The sequence below is a fragment of the Tursiops truncatus genome, chromosome 10 (genome assembly GCF_011762595.2).
Source record: "Tursiops truncatus isolate mTurTru1 chromosome 10, mTurTru1.mat.Y, whole genome shotgun sequence".
NCBI lineage: Eukaryota > Metazoa > Chordata > Mammalia > Artiodactyla > Delphinidae > Tursiops > Tursiops truncatus.
This window is the reverse complement of record NC_047043.1, coordinates 22,286,230-22,313,850: the sequence shown is the minus strand read 5'-3', so window position 1 is coordinate 22,313,850 and position 27,621 is coordinate 22,286,230. Positions and strand designations below refer to the sequence as shown.

The 27,621-nt window shown below is 52.5% G+C and overlaps 1 protein-coding gene across 3 annotated transcripts; it reads left to right on the top strand.

Moving 5' to 3' along the window:
- GABBR1 (gamma-aminobutyric acid type B receptor subunit 1) lies at nucleotides 1–27,589 on the top strand. 3 transcript variants are annotated; one of them, XM_073810482.1, is made up of 23 exons: nucleotides 1–243; nucleotides 685–778; nucleotides 1,456–1,659; nucleotides 2,433–2,618; nucleotides 4,013–4,033; nucleotides 5,511–5,671; nucleotides 9,016–9,150; nucleotides 9,519–9,689; nucleotides 10,747–10,848; nucleotides 11,429–11,494; nucleotides 11,938–12,129; nucleotides 17,080–17,322; nucleotides 17,947–18,010; nucleotides 19,272–19,349; nucleotides 20,704–20,854; nucleotides 21,343–21,475; nucleotides 22,798–22,914; nucleotides 23,011–23,118; nucleotides 23,529–23,622; nucleotides 24,269–24,396; nucleotides 24,973–25,101; nucleotides 25,304–25,447; nucleotides 26,134–27,589. In XM_073810482.1, exons 2-23 carry the CDS (start codon nucleotides 685–687, stop codon nucleotides 26,305–26,307), a joined length of 2,895 nt encoding a protein of 964 aa, XP_073666583.1. In that variant the 5' UTR covers nucleotides 1–243; the 3' UTR covers nucleotides 26,308–27,589. The 3 variants fall into 3 exon arrangements, with proteins under 3 accessions (XP_073666583.1, XP_033719521.1, XP_073666584.1); XM_033863630.2 differs by lacking the exon at nucleotides 2,433–2,618; XM_073810483.1 differs by lacking the exons at nucleotides 1–243; nucleotides 685–778; nucleotides 2,433–2,618 and having other exon boundaries at nucleotides 806–1,659; nucleotides 3,857–5,671.
- The last annotated feature ends 32 nt before the right edge of the window (nucleotides 27,590–27,621 follow it).

Below are 27,621 nucleotides of genomic sequence, written 5' to 3'. Positions count from 1 at the left end.
TCCTTCCCTCCCGGCTCCCCGCTCCCGCGGCCGCCGCTGCCCCGGGGAAGGAGAGACGGGGGTGGGGTTTGGGGGAGGTGAAAGAGGAGGAGAGACCCTGGCCGGCGAGGAGCCCGGATTCGCGGGGAGGAGGGTCGGGAGGAGGGGGAAGGTGGAAGAGAGAGGAGGGGGGAGCGGGGAGGAGCGGCGGGGCCTGGGGCCTTGAGGCCCGGGAGAGCCGGGGAGCTGGGCCGGAGCGCCGAGGTAAGAGCCAGGGCCCGGGGGAGGCAGTGCTTGGAGAGGGGCGCGCGGGGAGGGCCGAGCCGGGGGTCTGGGGGCCGCGGGAGAAGAGGAGCGGCGGGGAAGGAACCGGGAGCGGCGAGGCGGCCGATCCGGGGAGCGTGGGGAAGCCGGGCTCCGGCGAGCCGCGGGGGCCGGGGGAGAGGAGGTGGTGAGAGGTGGAGTCCCGGGAGGGTGGGGGGGGCCGAGGGAGGCAGGAGGAGGGTGGGGACAGGCTCTCTCTCCTCCTCTCCCCCCACCCCGCGCCGGGCTCCGCCCCCGCCTCCTCCACGGGGCGCTTTTCGGGTCCCCGGGCTGAGCCGGGTCGGAGCCCGGGAGGCGACCGGAGGGAGGCCGGGCCGCCTCTCGGGTCCGGGCCAGCGCCGGCGGGGCTCGGTCCGGTCCTCACGGCCGCCTCTCACTCAGATGCTGCTGCTGCTGCTGCTGCTGCCGCTGGCGCCACTCTTCCTCCGCCCCCCGGGCGCGGGCGGGGCGCAGACCCCCAACGCCACCTCGGAAGGTGCACCCTTCTCCGGCGACCTCGGGCACCCCTCCACTCCACTCCCCCTTTCCTCACATCCCCTCTACTATCCCGTCGGCCCTACGTAGCATCCCGGCCTGGCAGCCCCGTCTCCTCGGCCCCACTTTACTACTCCTGACCTCTTTTCCATCACCCCGCATTATTACCCAGCACCCGTTTCTCTGGCCCCCGGTTACCACACTAGGCCCCCTTCCTGTGACCCCGCATTATTCCCTCAACCCCGCCCCTCTTTCTGGGCCCCCCATTGCTACCTCAGTTCCGCCTTTTCCTTGGTCCCACCTTGCTGCCCAGGTGGCCTTGTAAGACCCCCCCCCCATGCTAATTCAACTCAGATTCTCCTTTAGCCTTTCTTAGCAAACTCACTCGCATAGCATACCCTTTCACGATTTCTTAGTTACTTTTCTCCATTACCCCAACCAGCACCCTTCCCTTCCTACTTGTGAGCTCCTTGACCCTGCCTCATTCCGCTGTGTCCTTCCGCCCAGGGTCTGTACCCCTCCCCACTCTCACCCTCTCGCACCTCATCCCATCCCCTTTGTCCTCCACCTGCCCGTTGACCACGCCCTACCCTCCCCTGCCTCCCGCTGCTGACTCTGCCTTTTCCTTTTTCCCCACCATCCCTCTCTTTCCGCCTGCCTCTGGACTCACCCCCTCAGGTTGCCAGATCATACACCCGCCCTGGGAAGGGGGCATCAGGTACAGGGGCCTGACTCGAGACCAGGTGAAGGCTATCAACTTCCTGCCCGTGGACTATGAGATTGAGTATGTGTGCCGGGGGGAGCGCGAGGTCGTGGGGCCCAAGGTCCGCAAGTGCCTGGCCAACGGCTCCTGGACAGATATGGACACACCCAGCCGCTGTGGTGAGTAGCCTCTCAAAGCCCCTCTCCTCTTCAAGCGAATTCTTCTTCCTGTCTCAAACTTAGCATCATTGCTTGCAAGTCAGCACTTTAAATCCATTGTAACTAAATTCACAAGTACATTTATTGAACAACTACTACGTAAGAGGGGCTTTGCTGTGTGCAGTTGCAGGCAGCAAAGTTAGCAGCCTGCACATTTTATTTCATCCTCCCTTCATTAGGCCACTGCCCATTTGAGAAAATAACTTGGTTATTCATCTTGTGAGTTAGTCTCTTTGAGGATTATTAGTGGCAGATTATGCAAAAATATTCTAAAATGATTTCATCACATTTTCGAATACTTGTCTCCAACGGAGAGACCATATACCCCCAAACTAAAACCCAGTTTAACGTGAGTATAAGCCAACGATAATAAGGCAAATCTGACTGTGCATCTAAAGTTACATACATCCACACATTTCAAAGCCAAAGAACCGCCCACTGTAGCTGACTCTGAAGAGGTCCCATTTTATGTGCTTATAGCTCCATCTTGGGTTCCTAGGATGGAAATGCTTTTTCTTTTTCTTTTCTTTTTTTCTTTTTCTTTTTTTTGGAATGTGTGGATGCTTACAGGGTTAAGGGAGGAGTGGCAGCTAGAGAAGCTAATCCTTTTAACACCTGATTTCCTGCAGAGTAGGATGCTTGTGGACCCAAACTCAAATCTGAGCCCCCTCCCTGCTCCCTAGGGGGAAGGAGTCTTCTCCAACTCGCCTGTCTCTATTTTCCTGTCTCCACAGTCCGAATCTGCTCCAAGTCTTATTTGACCCTGGAAAATGGGAAGGTTTTCCTGACGGGTGGGGACCTCCCAGCTCTGGACGGAGCCCGGGTGGATTTCCGGTGTGACTCCGACTTCCATCTGGTGGGCAGCTCCCGGAGCATCTGTAGTCAGGGCCAGTGGAGCACCCCCAAGCCCCACTGCCAGGGTGAGGGGAACAGCTGCCTGCATGCAGCAGATGAGGACGCTTGTCAGAGGATGGGAGTGGGGTGGGAATGGATGGTGGGGAAAAATAGGGTGCTATACAAAATGGGGGGCATGGGGGAGGCAGAGGTGAATGCTTAACACTTTCCTCCATCCACCTGCCTCAAACTTGCTGCTGCAGTCCCCCGTGTCCACTTTATCTATGCTGGGGGCTTCCTTCCTTTACCTTTCTCTTTTTTAATATCTTCCCCGTGCTCCCAATCCTTGGGTCTCACATTTTCTCCTTTCCTGTGAATCTCTCCCTCCATCACCCTTCTTAAGGTTTAACTACTCCAGTTTTCCCCGGCCTCAGTTCCTTTCTCGAAACTTAGAACTTTCTATGCATAACCTTCTTCTAGAATTGATCCCTCTCCCTTCATTATATACCTGAATTATTGTAAAGACTCAGCAATAAATCATATATCATATTTAGAAAAATCGATAATATTGAAAAGGCTATCCGGGGTGGAAAATTATCAGGGTAAAAATTTAAAAGACTTAAAAGTGGGGGCAGAATTGTCAGAGTATTAAGGACTACCGAGGGATGGGGTGGGAAGAGGACAGTCCTTTTCTATACCTCCTGGACAACCTCCATCATTCCCCAAGGGAATCCGTCTTGTGTCCACCACCTCCTTTTTTTCCATCTAGTTCTGCAAACTTCCCCCTTTCCCGGGCACCCAGATTCTCCCTCTGCAGTCTTCTCTCCTGGGATGCAGGCATACTTCATGCTTCCTCTACCTTTGTAGACACTCTGCCTTTCAAGATCCTTGGACCTGGCTTTCCTCACTAATTATTCTGCTTGTAGTTTACCATTCCATTCTGGAAAGTGGGACTCCCAGCCAGGGGTGGATTTACTAAGAAGCTAATGAAGTTTAAGCTCCAGGGTTCCTCACTTATACAGGCCTCTTCTTGTGCTCGAATAATGTAGAAGGTTCTAATAATGTGTTCACATGGTCATAGGTTTTTGTAAAAATTGCAAAAGTAAGATATTTTAACAGCAATAGTTTCAAATCAATTGCATTTGTAATTTTTTCCGCTTAAAGAGAGACCCCCAAATTTTATAACATTTAGGCTCCACAAAACCAGGATCTACCCATGTTTTAGCTGTTGGCACACCTGTCTCAAATTCTGTTGTCCTATGAGAAATAAAAGAAGAAAACCAACAAGTCCTGACCCACAGCCCCACCTTGCTCTTATCCCCAGGCACCTTCCCCTCAGAAACGCAGGCTTCTGCTCCCCCCCCCCCCCCACCCCGGTCTTCTTCGGCATGGACAGGTGTGGGAGGGGGCTGGAGATCAGGCCTGGGAAGCTGGGCACCACTGGTAACTCTTCTCTGATCCCCGTCTTTCCTGCTGCCAGTGAATCGAACGCCACACTCAGGTGAGATCGGAAACCCTCATCGCGTGCACAGCAATCCCCTTACCCTTCACTCTTCGCCCTCCACCCCCAGGGATTCTGCCCCTAGGCTCTGAGTTCTCATCCTTCCCATTCCTCCCCCACCTTCCCTCACCCACCCCAGTACGCGGCTGGCCCTTTCTTTCCCTACCTGTTTCCAGCCTCCAGTCCCGGTTTTCTGCGAGGCTGCGGTCCCTCCCATCTCCCCGCTTGGCTGCACGCCCCTCGGCTCCGCCTCCTCCCAGACTCCGCTTCGGCCTAATGGCAGAGCCCCAGCAGGGGGCGGCAGAGTGCTGGGAGACCCGGAGCTTCCACCTCGTCCTCCCCTGTGGGGTTCCTTCCGACCTTCTCTGGAACCTTTCCCTGCCTGCCCCCTTCCTAGGATTTCACCTGCTGACTCCATCAGCCTGGCCCAGCCATCTCACCCATTGCCAGGCCTCACTCTCCCTCCTTCAGCTCCTCCCCACATCCTTTCCTTCCCTACGCCCTTCCCCTTCTCTTTTATCTCAGTTCCTTCTCCCACCACCCTTTCTCAGCCTCTGTCCACCGAGCCCCGTGTTCCCTTCCTCTACCCCCATCACCTCCCCCTGTACCACGGCCCTCCCTCTTCCCCACCCAGCTCTCCCTCTCTCTCCAAAACCTTTCCCATCGCCCTCTCCCTCACCACCCTCAGTCCTTCACCCCAGCTATTCACACGCCCATTAAGACGCTTAGGCGCCAGCCCCTTTTCTCTCGCGTCCCACTCTCGTCCTCCCCTTCTCCATCGCTCGCCCCTCATGGCTTCAGCCTCCCGCGGCTCCCTCCGCCCACCCCGCCCTCCCGGCACGCCCCTTCGCCTCGTTCCTCCTCCACCAATGTTCCCTTAGGTGGGATCCTTCCCTTCCTCGTCCATCTCTTTCACCCTAGGGGTCGCATCCTCCCTCTCCTCCCCTCCTCTCACACTGGTTCCCACAGCGGCGCTCGCCTCCATCCCCGCCCGCTTCCTCCCTCCCTAACTCTGCCCCCCCACCCCGGCTGCCGCGCGCCGCCCTTGACGTCAGAGCCCCCTCCCAGCCCTGCATCTCCCTCCTCCTCCTCCCCTCGGTCGGTCAGTCAGTCCGCGAGGAGAGTCCGCGGTGGCGGTGGCGGTGGCGGGAGCTAGAGCCGTGGGGGCCGTACGAAGCCAACCCCCCCTGCTTCCCCGAGGCCCTATCCCTCTCCTCCGCACAAAACCAGGAATGGAGGCGCTTCCCCGACATCCCCTCAGCAGCCCTCCCCGGGAGAAGTGTCCCCCCTGAGCTCCTCCTCCTCCCCCAGCAGCCACCCCCGCCCCCTGCCATGGGTCCGGGGCTCCCCTCTCCCCAGCTGGGGTGGCCACTGCCTCTCCTGGTGGTGATGGCGGCGGGGGTGGCTCCGGTGTGGGCCTCCCACTCCCCTCATCTCCCGCGGCCTCACCCGCGGGTCCCCCCGCACCCCTCCTCAGAACGGCGCGCGGTGTACATCGGGGCGCTGTTTCCCATGAGCGGGGGCTGGCCGGGGGGCCAGGCCTGCCAGCCCGCGGTGGAGATGGCGCTGGAGGACGTGAACAGCCGCAGGGACATCCTGCCGGACTATGAGCTCAAGCTCATCCACCACGACAGCAAGGTAGCCCCGGACATGGGAGTGGGTGGGAGGTGGGGGGCAGGGGGCCAGCTGCATGTACCTTAGCGTGAGTCGCTCCTGGGGTTGCCAGGCAGACCCCTCCCATGTGTGACTAGCAGAAGACAGGCTGGGGGTGCGCGAGCTCGGGGAGAGTCTCAAGGGCTGGAGGTTCAAGATGAGGGTCTAGGGGTTCAAGGTGGTTAATCACGCTGCAAGGCTGACCCTTCTGCTCCCGGAGACCCTTGGAAGTGCCGGGGTGGGGGGTGGTTGGAGAAACTGGGGATGGGTTTGGGGTACGAGCTGATCCAGTTCCTCCAGAGAGTAAACTAACCCTGGGATGGGTTGGGGGATGGAGGGAATGAGGCGGGAGCTGGATCTGGGGTTTACATTTACCATGGTAACAAGGTAAATCTTGGCAGCAGGTTGGAGCTGGAAGGAATAGGGACCCAATGAGCAAAATTTGGAGGGACTTGAGCTCTCTAGTTTATTTATCACAACAAACAGCAAGGTAGCTGTGGTCCCTACCTGACTCTTTCTCATCCCTTCATCCCCAGCCCTGTCGCAGATTCCTGGATTATGGGACTATATGGCATATTGTGGTTGGGGAAGGCTAATGGTCAAGGGATGGGCAGAGGCACTAGGAAAATGGTGGGATTACAGGTCCACACAGGAGCCCCCGCAGAGCATGGGGATGGTGAAGAGTCCGGACGCAAGGAAGAGAAAGAGAACAGGAAAGAATGGCAGTGGGGAAGGGGGACCAGGAGGAGGGCTGGGGACAGCGAGAGACCCTGGGGCATCGTGTGGAACTCGGCTCCTAAGTGTCTTCCCTGCAGCACTGTGGCCTCTGAGATGTGAGAAGGGAAATGGGATGTAGGGTTAGGGGGGTGGGGAAGAGGGAGAGGGGGGAAAGTAAGAAAATTTGGGTCCAGGGGTAGTAGGGGATAGTCCTGCAAGATTCCTTTCCCACCCCTATCCCCTACATGAATGATTGGGAGTATGGGGGAAGGATGTGGCACATGGAAGGAAGGCGATTTGGGACCTCAAATCTATCTTCTCTCATAGGAGGCCCTGGAGACTTAAGGGATTGGGGGAGAGTGAAAGAGCACAGAGGGGAGCCCTTGGTGATCTAACACCTGGGGTGGACTGAGGATTTATATTCGTTCTTTAGAACAGCAATCTACACCTAGATATAGATATGTGAGGAAGGAGCGGGCAGAAGCGGGGTTGAAGATAGGGCGCTTGGGGAGAAGACGGCACAAGGACTCTTAGGGAACTTTGAATCCCTTCTGATGCTTTTACAGTGATTCTCAAACTTCAGTGTACCTAAGCATCCCCAGAGGAGTTTGTTAAAAATACAGGTTCTAAATCCTTGGTCAGGGATGAGTCCCAAGGATCTGCACTTTTTCCAGTCAAAATCCCATGAAGCTAACCCCAGGATGCCTATAGGAAGGGCCGCAGGGCACAGGAAAAGAATTAGTTAGGGTAGGAGAGGCAGGAAGAGAAAGAGGGTCAGATCCCTGGAGGAGTCAAGCTTAGGAGAGCAAGAGAGGTAACTGGCTATGGGGGTTGGGGGGAGTATGGGGAGAGGGACAGGGAGGGATGGGTGCAGGCTTTAGAACAGGGGATTGAAGGGAGCTAGGGGAGCCCTGGGTGTGAGCTCAAACTCATGCACCATGACAGGTGATTCCCTGGAGGTGTTGGGGAGCAGATGGGGACCCAAGAGAAGGGGGGCTGGAAGAGAAAATAGCAGAGGCAGCGAGGGGGAGATGGAAAGGCAGACAAACTAGAAAGTGTCGTTTCCTGCCTGCAAATCCGGATCCTTGCTCCTTGCGAGAGCAGCAGCGGAGGAAGTCTATTGGAGAGGGGGTGAGAATCACGCGGCACAAGGGATGTGCGGTGATGAATAGGGCGTGGAAGGGGAAAGGGGTGTAAGAGAAGGTCGGGAAGGAATGAGGAGACAGGAGAGACACTGGAGTAGCGTACATTGCCCTGTTTGCCTGTATCTTATGTGTTCTTATCTGTCCTCATTGTATCTATTAACCTTCTCTTCAGACAAGAAAGAGGGCCACAGACGGCCCTTGGGAGAAGCTGGGGGATCTGGCGTGATAGATGCGGGAAGGTGGGACGTGAGAATGGTAAAGATACACAAAGATGCCCAAGTGGGAGGGATGCAGAACCTTCCAAACACGCAGTGGAGCAGACACTGAGCGCTGCCCTTAGCAGGGGTGTGGGTGGGCGGGCAGCAGGGAGCTGGTTCTTTGGGCCAGCCTCCCCTGGCTCCCCCTTCTCCAACTTCCCACCGTGTCCCAAATGTCAGGCCTCAGTGGGAAGCGAGCAGGCCCTAGGGGGCCTTCTTTATTTCCTTCTGCTTGCCCCCCACCCCCATATCACCCTCCCCAGTCCCCTCTGTCTCCTGTCTGTCCCCTCTGCCCTGGCTCCCCACTGGCTTCCATTTCTTCCCCACTTCGTTTGGGGCTCCAGCAGCTTCTGAAATGTCATATTTCAGCAGGAGGGGAACAGGCAGTGGGAGCTCCATGGCTGGCTCTTCCTCCCCTCACTTCCCCTCCTCCCCTCCTCCCCTCCAGCGCCTTGTTTACTTTCCCAGCTCCATTCTTCTCTTTCAGGCACCCCTAAAAGCATCTGGTTTCTTGAGCATCCCATTCTATTTATTCTCCCCAGCTCTTCCCTCATCCTTGTTTCTCCCCACCCCCTTTTGCCCCTGAATGTCTTCTTTTTCTAATGCACCCGTCAAATGTCAGAGCCCAGCAGGAGGACATGGATCTGCTGAGCCAGGACCCCCTGGTGGTCTTGTCCCTATTCTCTCCTGTTTATTTATCTCTAGCCCTGAAAAAAGAAGAGGGAGAAAAAATAGTAGGTGGGAGAGGGAGTTTGCAGAGGTGAGGGAGGACTCTTCATAATATGGCTTTGAGGAGGCTGTCTGGGGACTTGAGGAAAAATTTATTCATATTCCTGCAGACTCTTTTCTACTCACAGATGTTTGGAGCATAGAAACCTGGGGAAAGGCGGCGGGGTGATGGAGCGAAGGTGGGCTAGGGGATGTCTGAGGATGCGCTGAAAGGAGGGAAGGCAGTGTTTGCATACACACTGATGGGGGGTGTGCAGCAGAGGGTGTGGGTAAGGCGCCAGGTGGAAGACAGAGAAGGGTGTTTCACGAATGAGGGGAAAGGAGACTCAGGAAGGAGAAGAAATGGTGATAATGACAAAAGGGTTTCAGCAGAGGGTAGTGGGGGAAGTAACTAGGTTGTTGGGGGAAAGAAAAGAGTAGGTGTTGCAGGGAGGGTAGGAGCCCTGGGGGAGCTTCCCTCATCCCCTCCCTCCTCGTTCAGTGTGACCCAGGCCAAGCCACCAAGTACCTGTACGAGCTGCTCTACAATGACCCTATCAAGATCATCCTCATGCCTGGCTGCAGCTCCGTGTCCACGCTCGTGGCTGAGGCTGCCAGGATGTGGAACCTCATTGTGGTAAGCAAGGCCCTGGGGGCCAGAAGGTGGGGCTGTCCCCTGGGCTGTACTAAAGAGGGCGAGTATTGCAGACCACAGTGGGCCCACTTCCGAGATAGAGTCCTTTGCAGACCTGAGCTAGTTGGCCTCCTAGCAACACTGGCCTGCCAGGGCTGCAGCTGACCTGCTCTCCATCAGAAGGAGTGGAAGTCAGCTCAGTGAAAGGGCACCCTGATGGAGGGGGCTTTTGAGAATCACTTTTCCTTGGGCAGAGGTAGGGAGGCTTGGATAGAGAGAGAGAATCCCAGAGGCGGGGAGGGTTGAAGGAATTCTCGGCAGCTCTTAGTGAGGCCGCCATAAACACGTCACCCTGTCCCCATCTCTCGTAGCTTTCCTATGGCTCCAGTTCACCGGCCCTGTCAAACCGGCAACGCTTTCCTACGTTCTTCCGAACTCATCCATCAGCCACACTCCATAATCCTACCCGGGTGAAACTCTTCGAAAAGTGGGGCTGGAAGAAGATCGCCACCATCCAGCAGACCACTGAGGTCTTCACCTCGGTGAGGAGGCACAGGGTGAAGGGAGCCTTTGCTCAAATCCCAGCACAGAGAGATGTGACACAGGATTCGTTTGGGGGGCAAAGACCTTGATTCTTTATCAAAAGAGAACACATTCCGAGTGGGTTAAGTGCATGTTCTTCCTGTAGCCAGAGGAATGAACAAGTTGAGTTTCTGGGACCCTCTCCAACTTTCTGGTTTTAGGATTTTTTTTTTTTTTCCTGCTTTGAGGCTCTGTCCCGCAGACAGATTCCAAGTGACCCAGTTCTATTAAAGTAGGTTCACTCTAAAGTTGAGGCAAGATAAGGGAGAGAATATGAGATAAGAACCTATGGAAGTAGTAGATTCCAGAGGCACTCAAGGGGAGGTGGTGGGCGTGTGTGAAGGGAAGAGAGGGAATAGAGAGGGAGGACGGAGGGAGAAGGAGAGAAGAGAGAAGAAAGAGGCAGACAGACGCGTGCATGTACATGGTCTGGTAATTGATTCAGAGATGCGGACATGCAAGGAGAGGTGGAGGGGAAGAGGGAGACTTGTGGGGGAAGAAAGGAAACACCTGGCTCTGTACCCAGAGAAGACAGTCTGCTCCCTCTCTTTAGTTCTGTTCTTTGGGTCCTCTATTCACTCTCATGTTCAGTGGCTCTTTAATCCTCCCCCAACCTTCTCTCAGTGACTCAGGACATTCTCTGAGCCTTTGTCTGTCTGCCCACTTGCCTCTTGAGGTTGACATCATCCTGCCTGTACTAGACCCTGCCTTGTCTTTTCTGGTTCCTCTCTTTTCCTTTCCCCCATTTTGGCTGTCAGGTAAGAGTGGGGTGATGGGGTGACTTCCCTGGGCACAGATCCTCAGGAGGGGCTCACCAAGCACCTTCCCAGCTGGAAGCTACATCCTAAGACTCCAGATGCTTTCCTTCGAACTCTCCCCACCGGGGACAGGGCTGTTGAAGGGAGGTTCAGAACGGCTCTTCCTTTGCTCTGAGAACGCAGCCCCCTGTACTACCTCCGGTCTTTACTCCTTTGTGCACCCTGTGTCTTTTCTATTTGCTCCTCATCGCCACCCAAGACTCTGGACGACCTGGAGGAACGGGTAAAGGAGGCTGGAATCGAGATTACTTTCCGTCAGAGTTTCTTCTCAGATCCAGCTGTGCCCGTCAAAAACCTTAAGGTGGGATGGCAGGGGGTGATGGGCCCAGCCTGCAAGGGTCTGGGTGGGGAAAACAGTGGTGGGTTGGAAAGGAGAGTCACGCAGGGACAGGTTTTGTTTTTTGTTTTTTTTTTTGGTATTGAGGTATAATTGACATATGACATTGCGTAAGTTTAAGAAGTACAATGTGTTGGAACCTCCCCGGAGGTTCAGGGGTTAAGACTCCGCGCTTCCAGTGCTCCCACTGCAGGGGGCGTGGTTTTGATCCCTGGTCAGGGAACTAAGGTCCCACAAGATCCCACATGCCTGCACGGCCAAAAAAAAAAAAGTACAATGTGTTGATTTGGTACATTAATCTATTGCAATTTATTACCGCTGTAGCATTAGCTAACACCTGCATCATGTCACATAATTTCGATTCTGTGAGGCAGTAGCATCTCCTGGGGAAGTTTAGCTCCATCTTCTGGCTGACATTTATCTACTACCCATTGAACAGAACCCTGCACTAAGCACTCTGGGACAGGAAATCAAAGCTGTGAAAGTGCTTGGCTTAGTCCCCTCCGGCATCCCTCAGAAGCTCTGTTCTCTCTCCATTCTGTAGCGCCAAGACGCCCGGATCATCGTGGGACTTTTCTATGAGACCGAAGCCCGGAAAGTTTTTTGTGAGGTGGAGTTGGAATCTGAGGATGGAGGGGCACTGGGTGGGCTCTTTGCCTTGGGTGTCTCCTGGGCTCTCCCCTCTGCATCTCTGAACGAATAATCGGAGGTGAGGATTAATACGAAATCCCTGTCTGTTGGCTCTGACTCCACACCTTGTCTTCTCACACATGTGACACTCTCTCCAGGTCTTATTTTCCTATCGCTTTGTGTTTCTGGAGGAGCCTGTGAATCCCATCTTCCCTGTCTGGCTGGAAAAGACCACTTAAAAATAGAGGCTGGGGAGGCACTTAGAAGGAGGAGGAGTCCAGCCTTCCCTACTACCCCCAGACTTGTAGATTTCTTGTTTCAATTCTCTGTTCTTCTCTGAATCTGAAGAGGCTGCATAGTGTCAAGTGAGATAAGACAAAGAAACAAAATAAAGACCCAGCCCCCCTCCTCCTCTGCATTCAGGTGTACAAGGAGCGGCTCTTCGGGAAGAAGTACGTCTGGTTCCTCATCGGGTGGTATGCCGACAATTGGTTCAAGATCTATGACCCGTCCATCAACTGCACAGTGGACGAGATGACCGAGGCGGTGGAGGGCCACATCACCACTGAGATTGTCATGCTGAACCCTGCCAACACCCGCAGCATTTCCAACATGGTGAGTGTGTGAGGACTTGGAAGCTGGCACCTGGGCAGATGGAGGGGACTGAAGGGGTCTCTTAGGTGAGGGGAGCAGGTATGGAGTTTGGAGGTCTAGGAAGGCAAGGGGCCTCTGCCTACCCAGAACTTGTTTGCATCGTGTTTCCTGTGGATTCCACCTCTGCTGTGACTTCCTTGGGCAGAAAAGAGAGAGTTATGAGAGTGGTGTGTTCAGTGGGCCCCTGATGAGTTGCAGAGCTGTTACCATGGAAATAAGGAGCAGTCGGCAAGAAGTCAAATGAGGGAGAGGCGTTAATGACAATATAGATGCTGTATCTGCAAGCACACCTTTATAGGAGCGCTGTTCCTGGGCAAAAATTCGTTTTATTTTCTTGGTGACTTCAGAGCACTTTAGAGTTGCTTAATATTCACTCCTGACTGATACTCAATTAGCTTGGCTTCTGATGCTTTTTTAATGATTCTCTTTTAGAATTTTAGAAGTAGAGGGACTTTTGAAATCAGTTAGCTCCAGATAGCTGGTTAGTGACAGACCTGGAGCTAAAAGACACACTCTCTGGTGTGGGAATCAGCCTACAGGTGAGGGGCACAAGTGAGTAGGGTGTGGTGTGGCGGGGAGACCGCTTTCTTGCTCTGCACTGCATCTTAAAGAGTACGAGAATCTTGGGTGAGCTTGATAAGGGCAACCTATGTGTCTGCTTATTATTCCAAGTGTAGCCCCAGGTCTGGAATACCTGCTTTGGAGAGCATGCTAGGGGCGAGTGAATGACTGTAAAGCCACCCTAATATCTTATTTGTTAAAAGTTGTAGTAATAATCACTTTTATGTAGTAAACCAGGAGCTTAGATCCATGATTTCAGTGATCCTCATTGCAATACTCTGATGTAGACTTTTCATTTCCATTTTATAGACCAGGAAATTGAGACTCAGAGAGGTTAAGTGATTTATTGCAGGTCACCAGCTACTGAGTGGTGAAGCTGGAATTGAATTCTAGTTGAATCTAACTCCAAACCCTCTGCTCTATCACCTCCCATGGAAAACCCTGAAGTCTCACTAACAAGCTTGTTATCAGCTAACACTGTTTAGCAGATGACAGTTTTTGAGCAAGGGAGAAATAAAATCCAGGAATTTTATTCTGCAGTGGATTGTGATGGAAAGGTCAGTTGCCACAGGTACTCTGATCATGGATACTGTCCTGGGACATTTCCAAGGGATCTTGGTTGAAAAATACGATGGAAAAATTCTGCAAGATCACTTCCCTGTAGAGCACCTGAGAAGTGAGTTGTCCTCGAGAACCTGTGAAGGTAGAGGAGCTGGTAATCAAAGCCAGAAAGGCTTGTTGGTACCCTGAGCCCAGGACCTGCCAATAGTGGCTTCTGCCCCAGAGCAGGGAACTAGAGGAGCTCCTGATAGGACACAAGGATTTGGTTGGGGGTATAGGGGGACTTCTGGGCTTTTGAACAGGATGAGCTGGAGGGTCTCTTTCTGGCTCTTCATCTCTAGAGAAAGATGGTGTCTGCCTTTGAGGTCTAGAGCTACTGCTAGGCCTGCTCAGTAGCCTAAAATGCCAGGTGAAGAGACCAAGATTTTTCAGAGGGTAGATGCCATCTTAACAATTGACTAGAGAAGAGGTTGTAGATGAATCAAATAGGATCAAGAGAAGTGGACCAGAAGCAAGGGTCGAGTCTATGGCCCAGAACCAAGGAGATTTAGAAAAGAAGCAGAGTTGCCTTCACTCTGTAAGGATAGCCTTATATTTAGATCAGTAGTTCTCAAACTTTAGCTTCTGTCAGAACCACAACTGGGCTCTTCCCTTGGAAGTTCTGATTCAGTGGGTCTGGGGTGGGGACAGGGACTTCACATTTCAACGGGCTCCCTGGGGATGTAGATGCTACTGGTCTGGGGAACACACTTTGGGGACTCTTAGGGCGGTGGTTTTCAATCAGAGGTTGCAATGTTTAGGGACAATTTTGGTTGTCACAACTGGTATCTAATGAGTAGGCCAGGAATGCTTCTAATCAACCTACAATGCATAGGATCGTCCCTACAACAAAAGGTTATCCTGCTCAAAATGCCAGTAGTGCAGAGGTTGAGAAACTCTGGTTTAGAGAAAGCGTTTTTAGGATATGGGAGAGTGGATTAGAGTGGTTTTGGAGAAAAGTAGCTCTGGGTTGGAGCTGTACTAGAGATCAGGTACGAGGCAGCACACCTGGGGGTGAGATTGTCAGTAGATTCTGATTGGGATAGAGGTCCCGTCAGAGCTGGGTATGATAGAAAATAAAAATCTACCTCAGGATACACATTTTAGATCACCGTTGGGCACCTATTCTCGTGCAGAGAGACAGCCAGACAGGGCTGTTAAAAATTTAGGGTCGTAAATTTGTACTTGGTCATTTCACTAATTTCTATGGGTTGCAGAATTTGTGTTGTTCAGTTTTCCTTAAGCCGCCTTGTAACATTTGCATTTGAAAATTTACAACCATCTTTGCTGACCCAAAGGGGAGAGATTTTTTGGTAATTTTAGTCATGGGTGGGGACAGTGGTGCCCCCAGTGGCCAAGTGTGTTAGTGGTGGTGACCTGGAGCCAGCAGAGAGTATGAGGATCCGGGCAGGGGACGGCGACACGCGGAGCAGATGATTCTCTTCCCATCTGGGTGATTTTCGGATGCAGTGTTTACTTTGAACTGAAGGTCGGATGGACTTGGAGGCTGAAGCATGACTCAGAAAGTCTCGGGCTATCCGCTGTCAACGGGTGCTCTCGGAGAGAGACATTTCAGCTTACAGAGACAGTGTAGGGTAGTTGGAAGAGTATGGACTTTGAATGGGTTTGAATTCCAGCTCTTCCACGTACTAGCAGTATAACTTCAGGCAAGTGAAACTGTTCTGTGTCTTAGTCTCCTTATCCCTTTCTAAAATGGACATATAATAGTATTTACCTCATTGGATTATTTGAGAATTTAGTAAGTTGATATATGTAAGGCCAATATAAATGTTAGCTATTGTTATGATTAACATTATTCTGTTTAAGGAGTGGTGATATTAATGAAACATTTCAACAAAAGAATTAAGAGGACTTGGAGATTTCAAAGAGTCTAAAGTGATTCTAAGGTTTCAATCTTATAAACTGGGGAGTGTTGGAAAAATAGAGCTTATTCTTAGATACTTATAATTTCAGGTTATTGATTATATAGTTACAAATGGCTTAGAGACAGTTGGAGATTCAGGACTTGAAATACTGAGCTGGAATTATAGATTTCAATGTTAGTAACAAAAATGAAGTTGAAAGAGAAAATGTAACTTACTTTATACCCAGCATTTTATACATGTTGTTATTTCATCCTTATAATGACTCTTCAAGGTAGTTAATATTATTCCCATTTTAAAGCTGAATAACTGCATAGTGAGGTTTAATAACTTGTTTCAGATTATATAGCAGGTAGGGGGCTTAGTTAGAATTAGAAGCCATCCTTCCATTTATCCATCCAATGGACATTTTTCTTAAAGACAATTTTTTGGAAGCAGATTAAGTTCACAGCACCATTGAGAGGAAAGTACAGAGATTTCCTGTCTGCTCCCTGCTTCACTCATTGATAGCTTCCCCCAACAGAGTGGTTATAGCTGATGAACCTACGGTGATATATCATTGACACTCAAAGTCCATTGCTTACATGAGGGCTCACTTGGTGTTGTACATTGGGTGGGTTTGGATAAATGTATAATGACATGTACCCACCAAACAGAGCATTTTCACTGCCCTAATCTATAGACACTTATTATTTGTCCAGAGTGGGCTGGGCATAGTGCTGGATGCTGAGGTTTAAGAGCAGAATGGAACCTGGTCCTGTCCTCAAGGGGAGTAGAGCCCAGGCCTGCCTGTCTTCAAAGCCCAGGCTGCTTCCACTGCACCACACTTCCTTTGCATTTCCCACTCCCCCGTGTCTCCAGAAAGTTGAATAGAAGGAAAAGTGGGCAGGGCACCAGGAACAAAGATTTGTATGTATTCTTCATTCATCTATTCATTTCTTCATTAGAGTATGTTTGTATATTAATAAATTCCAAATCTAAACAGAGTTGTGTAATGCCCCTGTGTATTACCTGTGCCATGCCAAGAGGTGGCCACTGAACCTTTCCTCGTACAGTTTCTGGGAGATGAAGAAGGGCAGAAGTGATTTTCCCCATTATATGGAAGACATTTCCAAAAACTGAAGCAATTTACTTACAGTCATTTAGCTAAACAATGTTACTGCCAGGCATAGAAATTCGGGTCTCTTGATCCATTTCATGACAGAGCTAAAGGAGCTATTATTCTTTTTAGCTTTCTTGGAAAAAAAAGACGGAGGGTTGGGAAGGGTGTGGGTAAGGATTGAATAATTGACTTCAAATGTGTGAAGGGTGTTCCTGCAGTCCCAAGTCTTCTGAAAACCCTCCAAGAGACAGTGAACTGAAAGCACACGAGGTTGGCAGGAAGTTAGCATGCTAAAGAAAAATCTTCCTGGTTGACAGAGTGAGGAAGGCTGTGGTGTCACCTTTTCCGGGCTCTTTCAGAATTGGAGGAGCTGTTAGTTCCTGCGTCAGCTCTATTGGGAAAGTCTGAAGGCTGACAGAACACCAACGCTGCCACTCGTCACTGGCGTAGCCAGGTCTTTGCTTTGCCCTCTCTGCTTTCTATCCTTTGCTGTTCATTATGCAGAGCATCTATTTATTAAACTTCTCTGTTTGCAGTTCTGAGCTAGCAGCTGTGCACACTAAGGCCATCGGACCCAGCTAACTCCTGCTCTAGTCTAGTAGCTTCTGATCTGAGACAGACACGTGGGTATAGTTAAAGATGTTGAATGTACATACTGTCAATCTGACAACATGCACGCAAACCATCCTTTCAAGTCGAAGTGCCGGAGCAGAATCAGAAGCCCACCCCCACTCCAATCCTTTCCTCCTGTTCTTCCCTCCCCAGACGTCCCAGGAGTTTGTGGAGAAACTGACCAAACGACTAAAAAGACACCCTGAGGAGACGGGAGGCTTCCAGGAGGCACCCCTGGCCTATGATGCCATCTGGGCCTTGGCATTGGCCCTGAACAAGACGTCTGGAGGGGGTGGCCGTTCAGGAGTGCGCCTGGAAGACTTCAACTACAACAACCAGACCATAACAGACCAAATCTACCGGGCAATGAACTCCTCGTCCTTCGAGGGTGTTTCCGTGAGTTACAGCAGCCCCTCACTTGCCTCTGTCCTCCCATCCAGAGAGACTCCTCCCAGCTCCTTCTCCTGGAGACATGCGTTCTGTCTTTCTCAGTTACCTCTCTGCAATAATCGGTCTCAGACCAGGGAAGTAGGAGCCCCCAAACCAGAAAGCCCCACGGAAGGCTAGAAGGGAAACGGTATATTCCGTTTCTTTCAACCTCTCCCCTCACTTCTCTTCAGTCCCGATATTTATGAGTCAGATGAAAATTATAGGATTTTAAAAGAGGAAACAGCCTGAAAGATCATCTACTTATTCCTCTTAAAGTGGGGGAAAACAGCGTCCAGAGGGATTTGGTGGCTTTCTCGGGTCACACAGCCAGAAGCCAGGTCCCCTGGTGCTCTATCTGGGGATTTTTCCCATTCAAATCTCCTGGGTGAAGCTTCTTTTCAAAAGAATAATGTTTCTAAAATCTAGGGTATAGGCATCTGGGGTATGTCCTATATGCAGGCAAATGCCATAAATAGAATTCATTCAGAAGCTCGATTACATCAAAAACATAAGGATTCAAAGAGTTCCTGATGTTCTTTTTTGCTCTTGCTTTTATCGCTTTGCCTTCCTCCACATGTTTCTCCCCCTCAGGGCCATGTGGTGTTTGATGCCAGTGGCTCTCGGATGGCGTGGACACTCATTGAGCAGCTACAGGGTGAGCACAGGGGGGTGAGGGAACGGGGAGGTCGGGGGCCAGGCTGGGGCTGGGCTAGGACACCGTCTGGGAGGAGAACACCAGGAGGAGACATCAAAAGATTGCCTTGGCGCCTCCCTACCCTCCTGCCCGCTCCTCTAATTGTTTTCATCAAGCTTCTAAATAATAGTAATAGTAATAATAATGATAATAAAAAGCTTAGCTATGGGTGGGTTTCTCTGAGTTGCGGTGATGTGCATGCAGATTGAAAGCAGCCACTCTCCTTCCCCAGCGGCCCCCACTTTGATTTGAACGATTTCCCTTCGGTGCTTGAGTTGAGGGGTTCATGACTTGTTAGTGGCACACTCATGGACTCAAGAAAAGCCGAATCTGGGAAACCTGCTATTTTTAAAGGGAATCCATTGCATTTCCTTGATTTGTAAACAATTATTTCTAATTTTTCTGTAGTGCGTATAGTTTGGCTTTTCTAGATGGTATTTTCTTATACCTTAGCGCACTTCACGTATTTGCAAAACTTCTGAATTAGTTTTTCAACTCCACCCCCCTCTCAGCCTCTTAGAGCAGGGCCAAAAGAACCATTTCTTGGCCTCCTGTGAAAAGTTTCTTTCTTTCCTTCCCCCCACCTCCCACACCCTCTCAGATCTTCTTTGTAACCAGGACAAGAGGGGATAGACTTCAGTCGTGGTCAAAGGGGTGTGAATTGGCTTTAGAAGGGAGAGTTATGGTAACTGGGGCAGCTCTAGAAATCTTAGGAGTGACTGAATTTCACTTCGTGGCTTTTTAAGAGGCAGATGCAACTTGTCTAAGGAATTAGAAGCCAAGTCAACGGAAGAGAAATTTCTAAAATTAAAATGAAAGCCTCTGGGAAAATAGATCCTGTGATTCTGTCTATCATGAGAGGGGGAATAAACAGAAACACTTGAAAGGTTTAGAAGCCAGAATCACAGTGAGAGACATCTTGCTGAGGTGTGAGCCTGTGGAATGGGTGGCAGACATACTGTACAGCCTTCTTCACTGAAGGGCTTTAAGCATATAAGATATTCTTATTTGTTTGCGTTGCCTTGGAATCCACCCTATAGTGCTTTTAAGTCAGATTGCTGATTCAAGTGACCCCCAGGTCCTCCCAAGTATCCTTCAGGGGCTCAGGTGAAGGGAAAATCAGATACGACCATGGAGAACTACTTTAGGGAAGTGGGAGGTTGAGAATGCCTGGGATCAGCTCTTTACCTACCTGTGGTCCCTCCTATGATCGTCCATCCAGGTGGCAGCTACAAGAAGATTGGCTATTATGACAGCACCAAGGATGACCTTTCCTGGTCCAAAACGGATAAGTGGATTGGTAAGTGGATCCTGTTTATATTTTCCTTCAACCCCTCTGAACAATTCAGAAAAATGGTGTTTGAATGAGGGTGGGGTGGTAGTTGCCATTAGGTTGAAATATGCCGGGAGATGGGCCAGGGGCTGGGTTTCAGAGAAAGGGAATAAAACCACCAAGACGTGGGTAGGGGAGACTGGTGTATTTGGAGAGGGAATAGGCGGTTGGTAGCAATGCACTCTTAAAAATAGTACATTGCTGGGATGACTGGGGATCAGAGGCAGGGGGTGGGAAATGGAAACTCCATTTGGGTTTCCCAGATGTTCTGGTGACTTGAGGTATCTAAACCAGCTACTTTAATCCTAGAGTTGCCTCTTCAGCTTTGATAGGAAAATGGTTGCTTAAACTGTAGGAGAGGCTGCAAAACCTCATTGAATTGTCTTCTGCTAAAATGTGCTTTTTAAAGAGAAAAAGGGAGCAATTATATTCTTTGTGTGCTTGGTGAGCTAAATGATAGGAAATGGGAAAGATACTCGAGGTGGGCAAAAGGAGGTCTCTATTGATCAAACAAAGGTTTGGCATCTTGAGGAGGGAGGGGAGACACAGCCGTGGAAGACAGCTGCCATCTGCCCTGCCCAGCTGAAATCTAGTAGTTCTCAGTACTGCTGGAGTTTGGAAATTTTTTTTATAATTTGAATTTAGGACAGTGTCTGTATTGCTATAAATGCTTCATGGCCTAAATTATGCTTTTTTTTAAAAAAGCTAAGCAAATTGAAATTAGTCTTTTTTTTTCCTTTCTTTGAACTCTTTGACAAGTTTGAGCTTCCCTTTAATAATAACTGAAAAACACCGTTGGGAATATCACCCTGACAGCAGTAAAATCACGGATCAGTTTTTGAAAAAAATTTCCTCCTGAGGTTAGGAGGCCAGACTCGGTACTTTGAGGGACTTTAGCTTCATGATTCTATGATTGTCTATTGCAGCTTTCGATTTGAGTTGTAAGAGACCTCATAAAATTTATTTCTCAGTATCCCCTTCTTTCCCCTCTGTTTTCCTTTGCCACAAGAAAGACAGAAAAACACAAAGAACAAACAGTAACGAAAAAAAAAAAAGACTCTACAACTTCAGTGATACAGCTCAGCTTCTAGCTCCATCTGCTAGTCTCATTTCTGATTGTTTCCTAAGAGCCCCAGCATCAAAGAGCATTTGACCTGCAGCGGCCCCTATTCAGGGCAGTTAGGGCCTCCTGTCCTCAGAGCTAAGACCTGGGTGCCCATCAGCAGCTTTGTCCTTCTTCCCTTTCTCCCGTCCCACCTTCATCCCTTTGTCCTCCCTCCTTTCTCGTCCCCCTCCCCTCCCCCTCCCCTGTGCCATGCAGGAGGGTCCCCCCCAGCTGACCAGACCTTGGTCATCAAGACGTTCCGCTTCCTGTCACAGAAACTCTTTATCTCCGTATCCGTTCTCTCCAGCCTGGGCATTGTCCTAGCTGTTGTCTGTCTGTCCTTTAACATCTATAACTCCCATGTCCGGTAAGTTTCTCTTCTGACATTTCCCTGTCCTTTCTGCTTCTCCAAGATAACAGTCATTTGCTTGAAGGGAGTGAGAAGGAAACTGTGTAGCTTCTGAGGCTGTGCATCCTTGAGGTTTCCACTCTGAATTATTGCTTTCCCAGTGACCAATGGGAACAAAAAAGGAGAAACCAGCTATAACTCCCATCCTTGCTCCAAAGCAACTAACGGAAAAAAAAAAAAAAAGCCTTTGGGACCGGGTAGCACAGTGTGCGGCTCTAATAGATTGTGTATGGCGGGGTCCCGTGCAGGAAGCCCTCTGCAGCCCCGCCAAGACCCAGCTGGCTTTGTCTCTCGAGGCTCCGCTGCCTGGTCCAAGCCTGCCTTCCTCTGCCCCTGGCCCTGAGGTTGGGGTCAGGCCCTTGTAGGGCGTTTGGGGAGCTGAGCCTCGCTGGAGAGGAGGGGTAATTCTGCTCTTCTCCCTCTCCCACCCTCTGCCTCTGCCCTAGTTACATCCAGAACTCACAGCCCAACCTGAATAATCTGACTGCTGTGGGCTGCTCTCTGGCGTTAGCTGCCGTCTTCCCCCTCGGGCTGGATGGTTACCACATCGGGAGAAGCCAGTTCCCCTTCGTCTGCCAGGTGAGGAGGGGGTGGCAGGTCCCTTGCAGAGCATGGCTCTCCCGGCCCCTCAGGAGTGCCTTCTGTGATGCGCCATCCCCTGCCTGTCCTTCTCCTTGTCTTTCCCTGACCCTTGTTCCAGTTCCTTCTCCTGGCATCGCCCCTCTGGTCTCTGTCTGGCTCCGTCCCTTCTTTCTGTGCCTCCAGAAGTTTTCATTCTGGAGCTCGCTTGTCAGTTCCCAGGTTGCCATGGCATGTCTTGCAGAGAAGAGGGGGAAGGTATCGAAGGCGAAGGAAGGGGGTCTTGCGCAGAGAACCCTTGGACAATGGTGGGTGGCCTGTCTGTGGCATGGGGGCTGAGAACAAGAACTGGGGACTTCCCGTGGGAGCCTTAGTTGTGGTTCGGAAGGACGGAGGCGGGGGATCTGAACCAACAGCAAGGAGAGCTGGGGGAAGGGACCACTCTCACACAGGGAGGAGGCCTTGTGGGACTCTTGGTACGTGGAAGGTTCTGGGGCTGCTTCAGCAGCAATATTTGTTTGGTTCTCTCTTATGCTGTGGGAAACACCCACCCTTTTCCCTGCCCCTCCTTACTCCTCTCTCCTCTGCCCTGTGCCTGTCCTGATCATGCATCCATGAACATGGCATTCGTGCACACGGCATTCGTGCACACATACACCTACAGTTCCTCAGAGGCTCTCTGTCCCCAGTGAGACCTAATGCAGGGGGAGAGCAGACAGTTAGCTGCAGTGACATATGAGAGGCATCTGCTGTGGGAGCAAAGAGAAAGCAGCTCACTGTCAGAGTAGCCGGGCGGACCTCACCAAAGGTGGCATTTGAATAGTGAAGGATGCAGGGGATTTTGTCAGCTGGAGAAATAAAGGATGGTTACTCCAGGAGGAGAGGGAGCATCCTATGGGTAGCAAAGACTCAAGGGTGAGGGCGAGCAAATGAGCAGTTCAGCAGGGCTGGAGCACGGGGCAGGTGAGGGCCTGGGGGGAGATGAGCCTGGGAATTTAGGTGGGACCGTGTTGTGAAAGGCCTCTTGCCACATCTGGAGGTGTTCAGGCTGCAACCTGTAGGCACTGGAGAACAGTCAGAAGTGACTAAAACCCAGTCTTTTAGCACGATCACCCAGGTGGCAAAGTAGCCAAGGTGGATGGGAGGAATTTATGAAAGGTAGGGAGACTCGCCGCCACCCCGCTGCTCCCCTTACCCCTGGCCCCCCTACCGGCTGCGTCCCGCCTGCCTTGTCATCTGTCACCTCCTACAGCCTGCCCCATCCTGGCACAGTCCCACCTGTTGCCCCGCCCTGTTCTTTCCTGCCCTCTCTCCTTTCCTAGGCCCGCCTCTGGCTCCTGGGTCTGGGCTTTAGCCTGGGCTACGGCTCCATGTTCACCAAGATCTGGTGGGTCCACACGGTCTTCACAAAGAAGGAGGAAAAGAAGGAGTGGAGGAAGGTGAGCTGCTTCCGATGCCTCGGTCCCTAGCGCCTTGGCTCTCGGGGTTTGGAGGACCCCCACCCCAACACGCCTGTACTCCGTGTGTTCACCCAGACCCTGGAGCCCTGGAAGCTGTATGCCACGGTGGGCCTGCTGGTGGGCATGGACGTCCTCACCCTCGCCATCTGGCAGATCGTGGACCCTTTGCACCGGACCATTGAGGTACCGCTTGGGAGAAGGCCCTGTGGTCAGGAGGCCGAGGGGGGCTCAGTGGTGGAAGGGCCTCCGGCGCTGCGTGTGGTCTTGAGGAGAAGAGCCGCTCGTGGGAGGTGTTTTCCAGCCCAGTGCGTCTCAGCAGCTCTACCTCCTTCGTGGAGGGAGCTGCACCAGAGGCTCTGGATTCCTCTGAAGAAAGGAAGTGGTGGGGAGCTGGCAGGATGTGCAGACTTCAGATATCATGGAAGGTGGGGGAACAAGCACTTTTAAGGTGTTTAGGCAAGTGCTCCTGGGATCTGGCATCAGAATTGAGGATCTCATCAGAAAGAGGGGGCAGAGTTGGGAGTCAGGGATTGAGCAGAGGTGGGAAGGGGAGGATGGCAACCATCTTTCCTGTGGCCCTGTCTCTCCCTTAGACTTTTGCCAAGGAGGAACCGAAGGAAGATATCGACGTGTCTATTTTGCCCCAGCTGGAGCACTGCAGCTCCAAGAAGATGAATACATGGCTTGGTGTGTGGGACGTGGGGGAAGATGCCACTAAGGCAGGGGGTGGGGTGGGGCAGGGACAGTAGCTTTGGAGGCAGAAGTGTCTTTGGAAAAAGGCAGAGAGCTCATGTCCACCCAGTGCGAATGTCCTCCTGTTTGTCATTGCACTAATCTTTTCTGAGAATGGGGAGAGCTGGTCTTTTGCGTGAGGAGCTTAGGTCTAACGCAGGGATGAGGCAGAGCTTGTATTCATCAGAGGGATCAGTGATGATGCCTCACCCTCATCTCCAGACCTGACACCATCTCTGTCTGGTCAGCTCCCTGGAGTAAGACCGGGGCTGTGAGGAGTCAGGCCCCCTTTGGCCTTTTTAGCATCCCTCTGACCTATAAGCACAAATGGCAAACCTACCCTCAGCGTGGAAAGCCGTCTTCCCACCTGGAGAATAAGGGAGTGAGACACTGTGTGAGTGAGGTCGGGCGAGTTGGGTGGACAGTGGGGGCAGCGGACAGGGAGGGGTGTGCTAGGTCAGAATGGGTGGATTGGAGAGGAGGCCCCCTTTTCCTTGTGGGCGACCAGGAGGAGTAGCAGCAGGTAGAGAGCACAGAGAGCAGGGGAGTGAGTGCAGCCTGAAGGTCTGGTCGCCCGCGTGACCCTTTCCTGCCCTCCTAGGCATTTTCTATGGCTACAAGGGGCTCCTGCTGCTGCTGGGTATCTTTCTTGCTTATGAGACCAAGAGTGTGTCCACCGAGAAGATCAACGACCACCGGGCTGTGGGCATGGCCATCTACAATGTGGCGGTGAGCTCCCCAGACCCCTGGCATCGACCCTGGGGACGGACTATAGCAATCCAGGTGGAGTGGCCTGGGATGAATCAGGTGCCAGATGTGGGGTCAGCTGGGTGGAAGTCTTCAAACGTTTTTTAATGTCTCGGATTTGTTAAGCACTTTACAGTCTATAAAGCACACATTAATCTTCATACAGCCACCCAGTGAAGTGGATATTAGCATCCCCACTAGATAGATGAGGAAGCAGAAACAGGTGAAATTAGTTGTCTGTGGTTCACAGGCTGGAATCTGAGTCGAGATTTCCTGCCAGGGATGCCCAGGGACTGGCTCTCGGGGACTCTGATGTGTGTATAGAGGTCCTGGGAGCTCCTGCCTTGAGGGAGGGGTTGACCTAGAGCTGGAGCTGAGCTGGAACAGTTTGTTTGGCATTCTTCTCAATCTAGAGTTGAGGACGATCCTGACTTTGGGTCCTTTTCAAATGGAAACTTCCCCAGGAACCTGTCCCCATAGACTCTCTCCCGGGGAAAGAAGACCTCGGCTCTCGTCTGAGCCGGCAGATCTGCAACCCCAAACATGTTCTGCCCCCAGGTCCTGTGTCTCATCACGGCTCCAGTCACCATGATCCTGTCCAGCCAGCAGGATGCAGCCTTCGCCTTTGCCTCTCTTGCCATAGTTTTCTCCTCGTACATCACCCTGGTTGTGCTCTTCGTGCCCAAGGTGTGGTTCTGGGTGTCCTCCCACCCTCTCCAGCCCGTGTCCCCTCCATGCCTTCGTCGCATGTCCCCTCCTCCCACTTCATCCCTTGTTTCGGGCCCAGCTTGTTCCTCTTGTTTTCGTTCTTTTCAACTGCAAGCCACCGTCAGCTAAGCACTGACACTGTCCCTGCTCGGCCATCCATGCCCCTAACCTCCACCCCCAGATGCGCAGGCTGATCACCCGAGGGGAGTGGCAGTCAGAGGCGCAGGACACCATGAAGACGGGGTCCTCGACCAACAACAACGAGGAGGAGAAGTCCCGGCTGTTGGAGAAGGAGAACCGTGAACTGGAGAAGATCATTGCTGAGGTGTGCGGTGAAGGCAGGGCTGGTGGCGGGTCGGGGAGGCCCATGTCTCAGGTCCGGCTTCTGGAGGCAGAGTCTGAGATCAGCCTTCCGGAGCCTGTGGTTTACCAAGGGAGGGTCTCAGGAGACAAGCGGCCAGGGAGTGAGCGGAGGACGGGGAAGGGGAAAGGGTGGAGCTGGCCTCAGGTAAAATCGGGTGCTGGCCTCGGCAGGTGGGGGCGGCTCTGGAGCACAGCTGCACAGTTGGCTTCACCTGCGGAGGAGCCGAGGGGGTGGCCCTGGGCTGGGGGTGGCTGGCTGCGGGCCTTGAGTGTACCCTCCAGTGAGAGGGGTCTGGGCAGGTCCCCAGGGTGTCCACTGTGCCCCCGCTGTAGCTAGAGGCCAGCGCAGTGTCAGGCTGGGGGGTGCTCAAGCTGGGTTGACACTAATCTGTGCGTGAGTTACTGGAAGCTGTGTGCATGGACCTGTGTCCCCTTCCCCCAGCCCCTGTGTCTCCCTGATCTCTTTCCTTCACCTGGTGCCCCACTGTGTTCTTTCGGCTCTCCCTGTTCTTTCCCCCATGCCTCGCGTTACTTTCTTCTGCCAGCCTGCCCCTGCGTCTCCCACACAGTTTCCTCTGCCTGTCTTTCCCTCCCCCGGCCCTTCCTGACTTCCTGTCTCCCACTCGCCCAATTGTTTTCTTCCTCCAGAAAGAGGAGCGAGTCTCTGAACTGCGCCATCAGCTCCAGTCCCGGCAGCAGCTCCGCTCCCGGCGTCACCCTCCGACACCCCCAGACCCCTCGGGGGCCCTGCCCAGGGGGCCCCCTGAGCCCCCCGACCGGCTTAGCTGTGATGGGAGTCGAGTCCACTTGCTTTACAAGTGAGGGCGGTGTAAGGGGAGACAGGCCAATAGGCGGAGGGAGAGGGAGAGGGAGAAGGGGAGGGGGGTTGGGAGGAAGCAGGGGATACCAGCCCCAGGTGGGAAGAACGCTACTCCATCCCATCTCTTGTAAATACCTGCCCCTCTGCAAGCCCCGGGGTTTTCTGGGTCTCCAGTACTCCCGGAGCCAGGCCCTGTTCTCTCATTCGTTCGTATGATTTTCTATCTCTACTTCATAACCTAGTTTGTACCTGGCCTGAAGCTTCTCACTCACTGGCTCCTCAGCAGCCTCACTACGTACACCCTCTTCTTTTCCTCTGTCCCGTTGCCACGGCAACCCCACAGCTCCCTTGCCTTTGTGCTCTGCTCCCATCCAGCAGGGGTCTCCCCAGAGTGCTCTCTCTACCCTAACAGGGCCTGGCCATTCCTCGCACCATCCTAATCTCCTTCCAGCCCACTTGCCCCTCCACACATGCACACGTTTTGTTCCTCTTGAATTTTGCTGCTGCAGGGCACTCATTCTTGTTGCCAAGGCTCACAGTCTCCTCTCTGCCAGACACACATTCATCCTCCCCTCCCTGCTCGTTCCCACTGCACAGGCTCCTGCGTGCGCACGTGTTTCACACGTGCTTTCTCCACCCTTCCTGTGGCCGCATATGCTCCATTGTATTCCCTTCCCTCATGGCTGTGTGTGCCCCTCTCATGGTCATGGGTGTGTCCTTGTGAGGGCGTGTGTGGGTGGGCGTGTGCCATTTGTCTGGCATGTCTTCCCTGCGTGCACACATCCAAGCTTATCCATGCACTTTCCCTGTGTGCCCTCGTGGTGCCTTGCGTACCCTCTTCTTTCTGCACCTTAAAATCATTCTGTTCTTCTAACAGAGTCGTACACACCCACCCTGGCCACTGTTACGCACTTTTCCCCAATTCATGTTTGGTGTGGCTGCCCACATCCTCTCTTTGTCACACTTGGTTTCCGCTCGCACTCTGCAGCCTCTCCTTTGCGCTCATGGACCACCCTCGGTCCACACTCACAATCGTCCTCTCCCAAGAGTGCTCCCTTTGGTTTTGTGTTTTTCTGGGGGAAAGAAAGGAGAAGAAATGGGGGCGGGTTTGGGGAGCTGCTTCCAGTGGACATTCGGTGAGAATCCTGACCAAAGGAAGGCACCCCTGACTGTTGAGATGGAAGATGGTCCTATGGGGCGGGAGGTGGCGTCCCTTTTGCACTGTGGTGTCTCTTGGGGAAGGAGCTCCCCAAATCTCAATAAACTAGTGAACGGAGTGACTCAGCACCTTGTTCTTTACTGTGAACAGAGTGGGC

What these genes read in the sequence shown, in the direction of transcription:
- GABBR1 (XM_073810482.1), top strand. Translation starts at nt 685, where the DNA reads ATGCTGCTGCTGCTGCTGCTGCTGCCGCTGGCGCCACTCTTCCTCCGC. An exon ending in CCCCAAGCCCCACTGCCAGG is followed by an intron (nt 2,619 to 4,012) that starts GTGAGGGGAACA and finishes TCCTGCTGCCAG; the next exon opens with TGAATCGAACGCCACACTCA. An exon ending in TGGCCATCTACAATGTGGCG is followed by an intron (nt 24,397 to 24,972) that starts GTGAGCTCCCCA and finishes TTCTGCCCCCAG; the next exon opens with GTCCTGTGTCTCATCACGGC.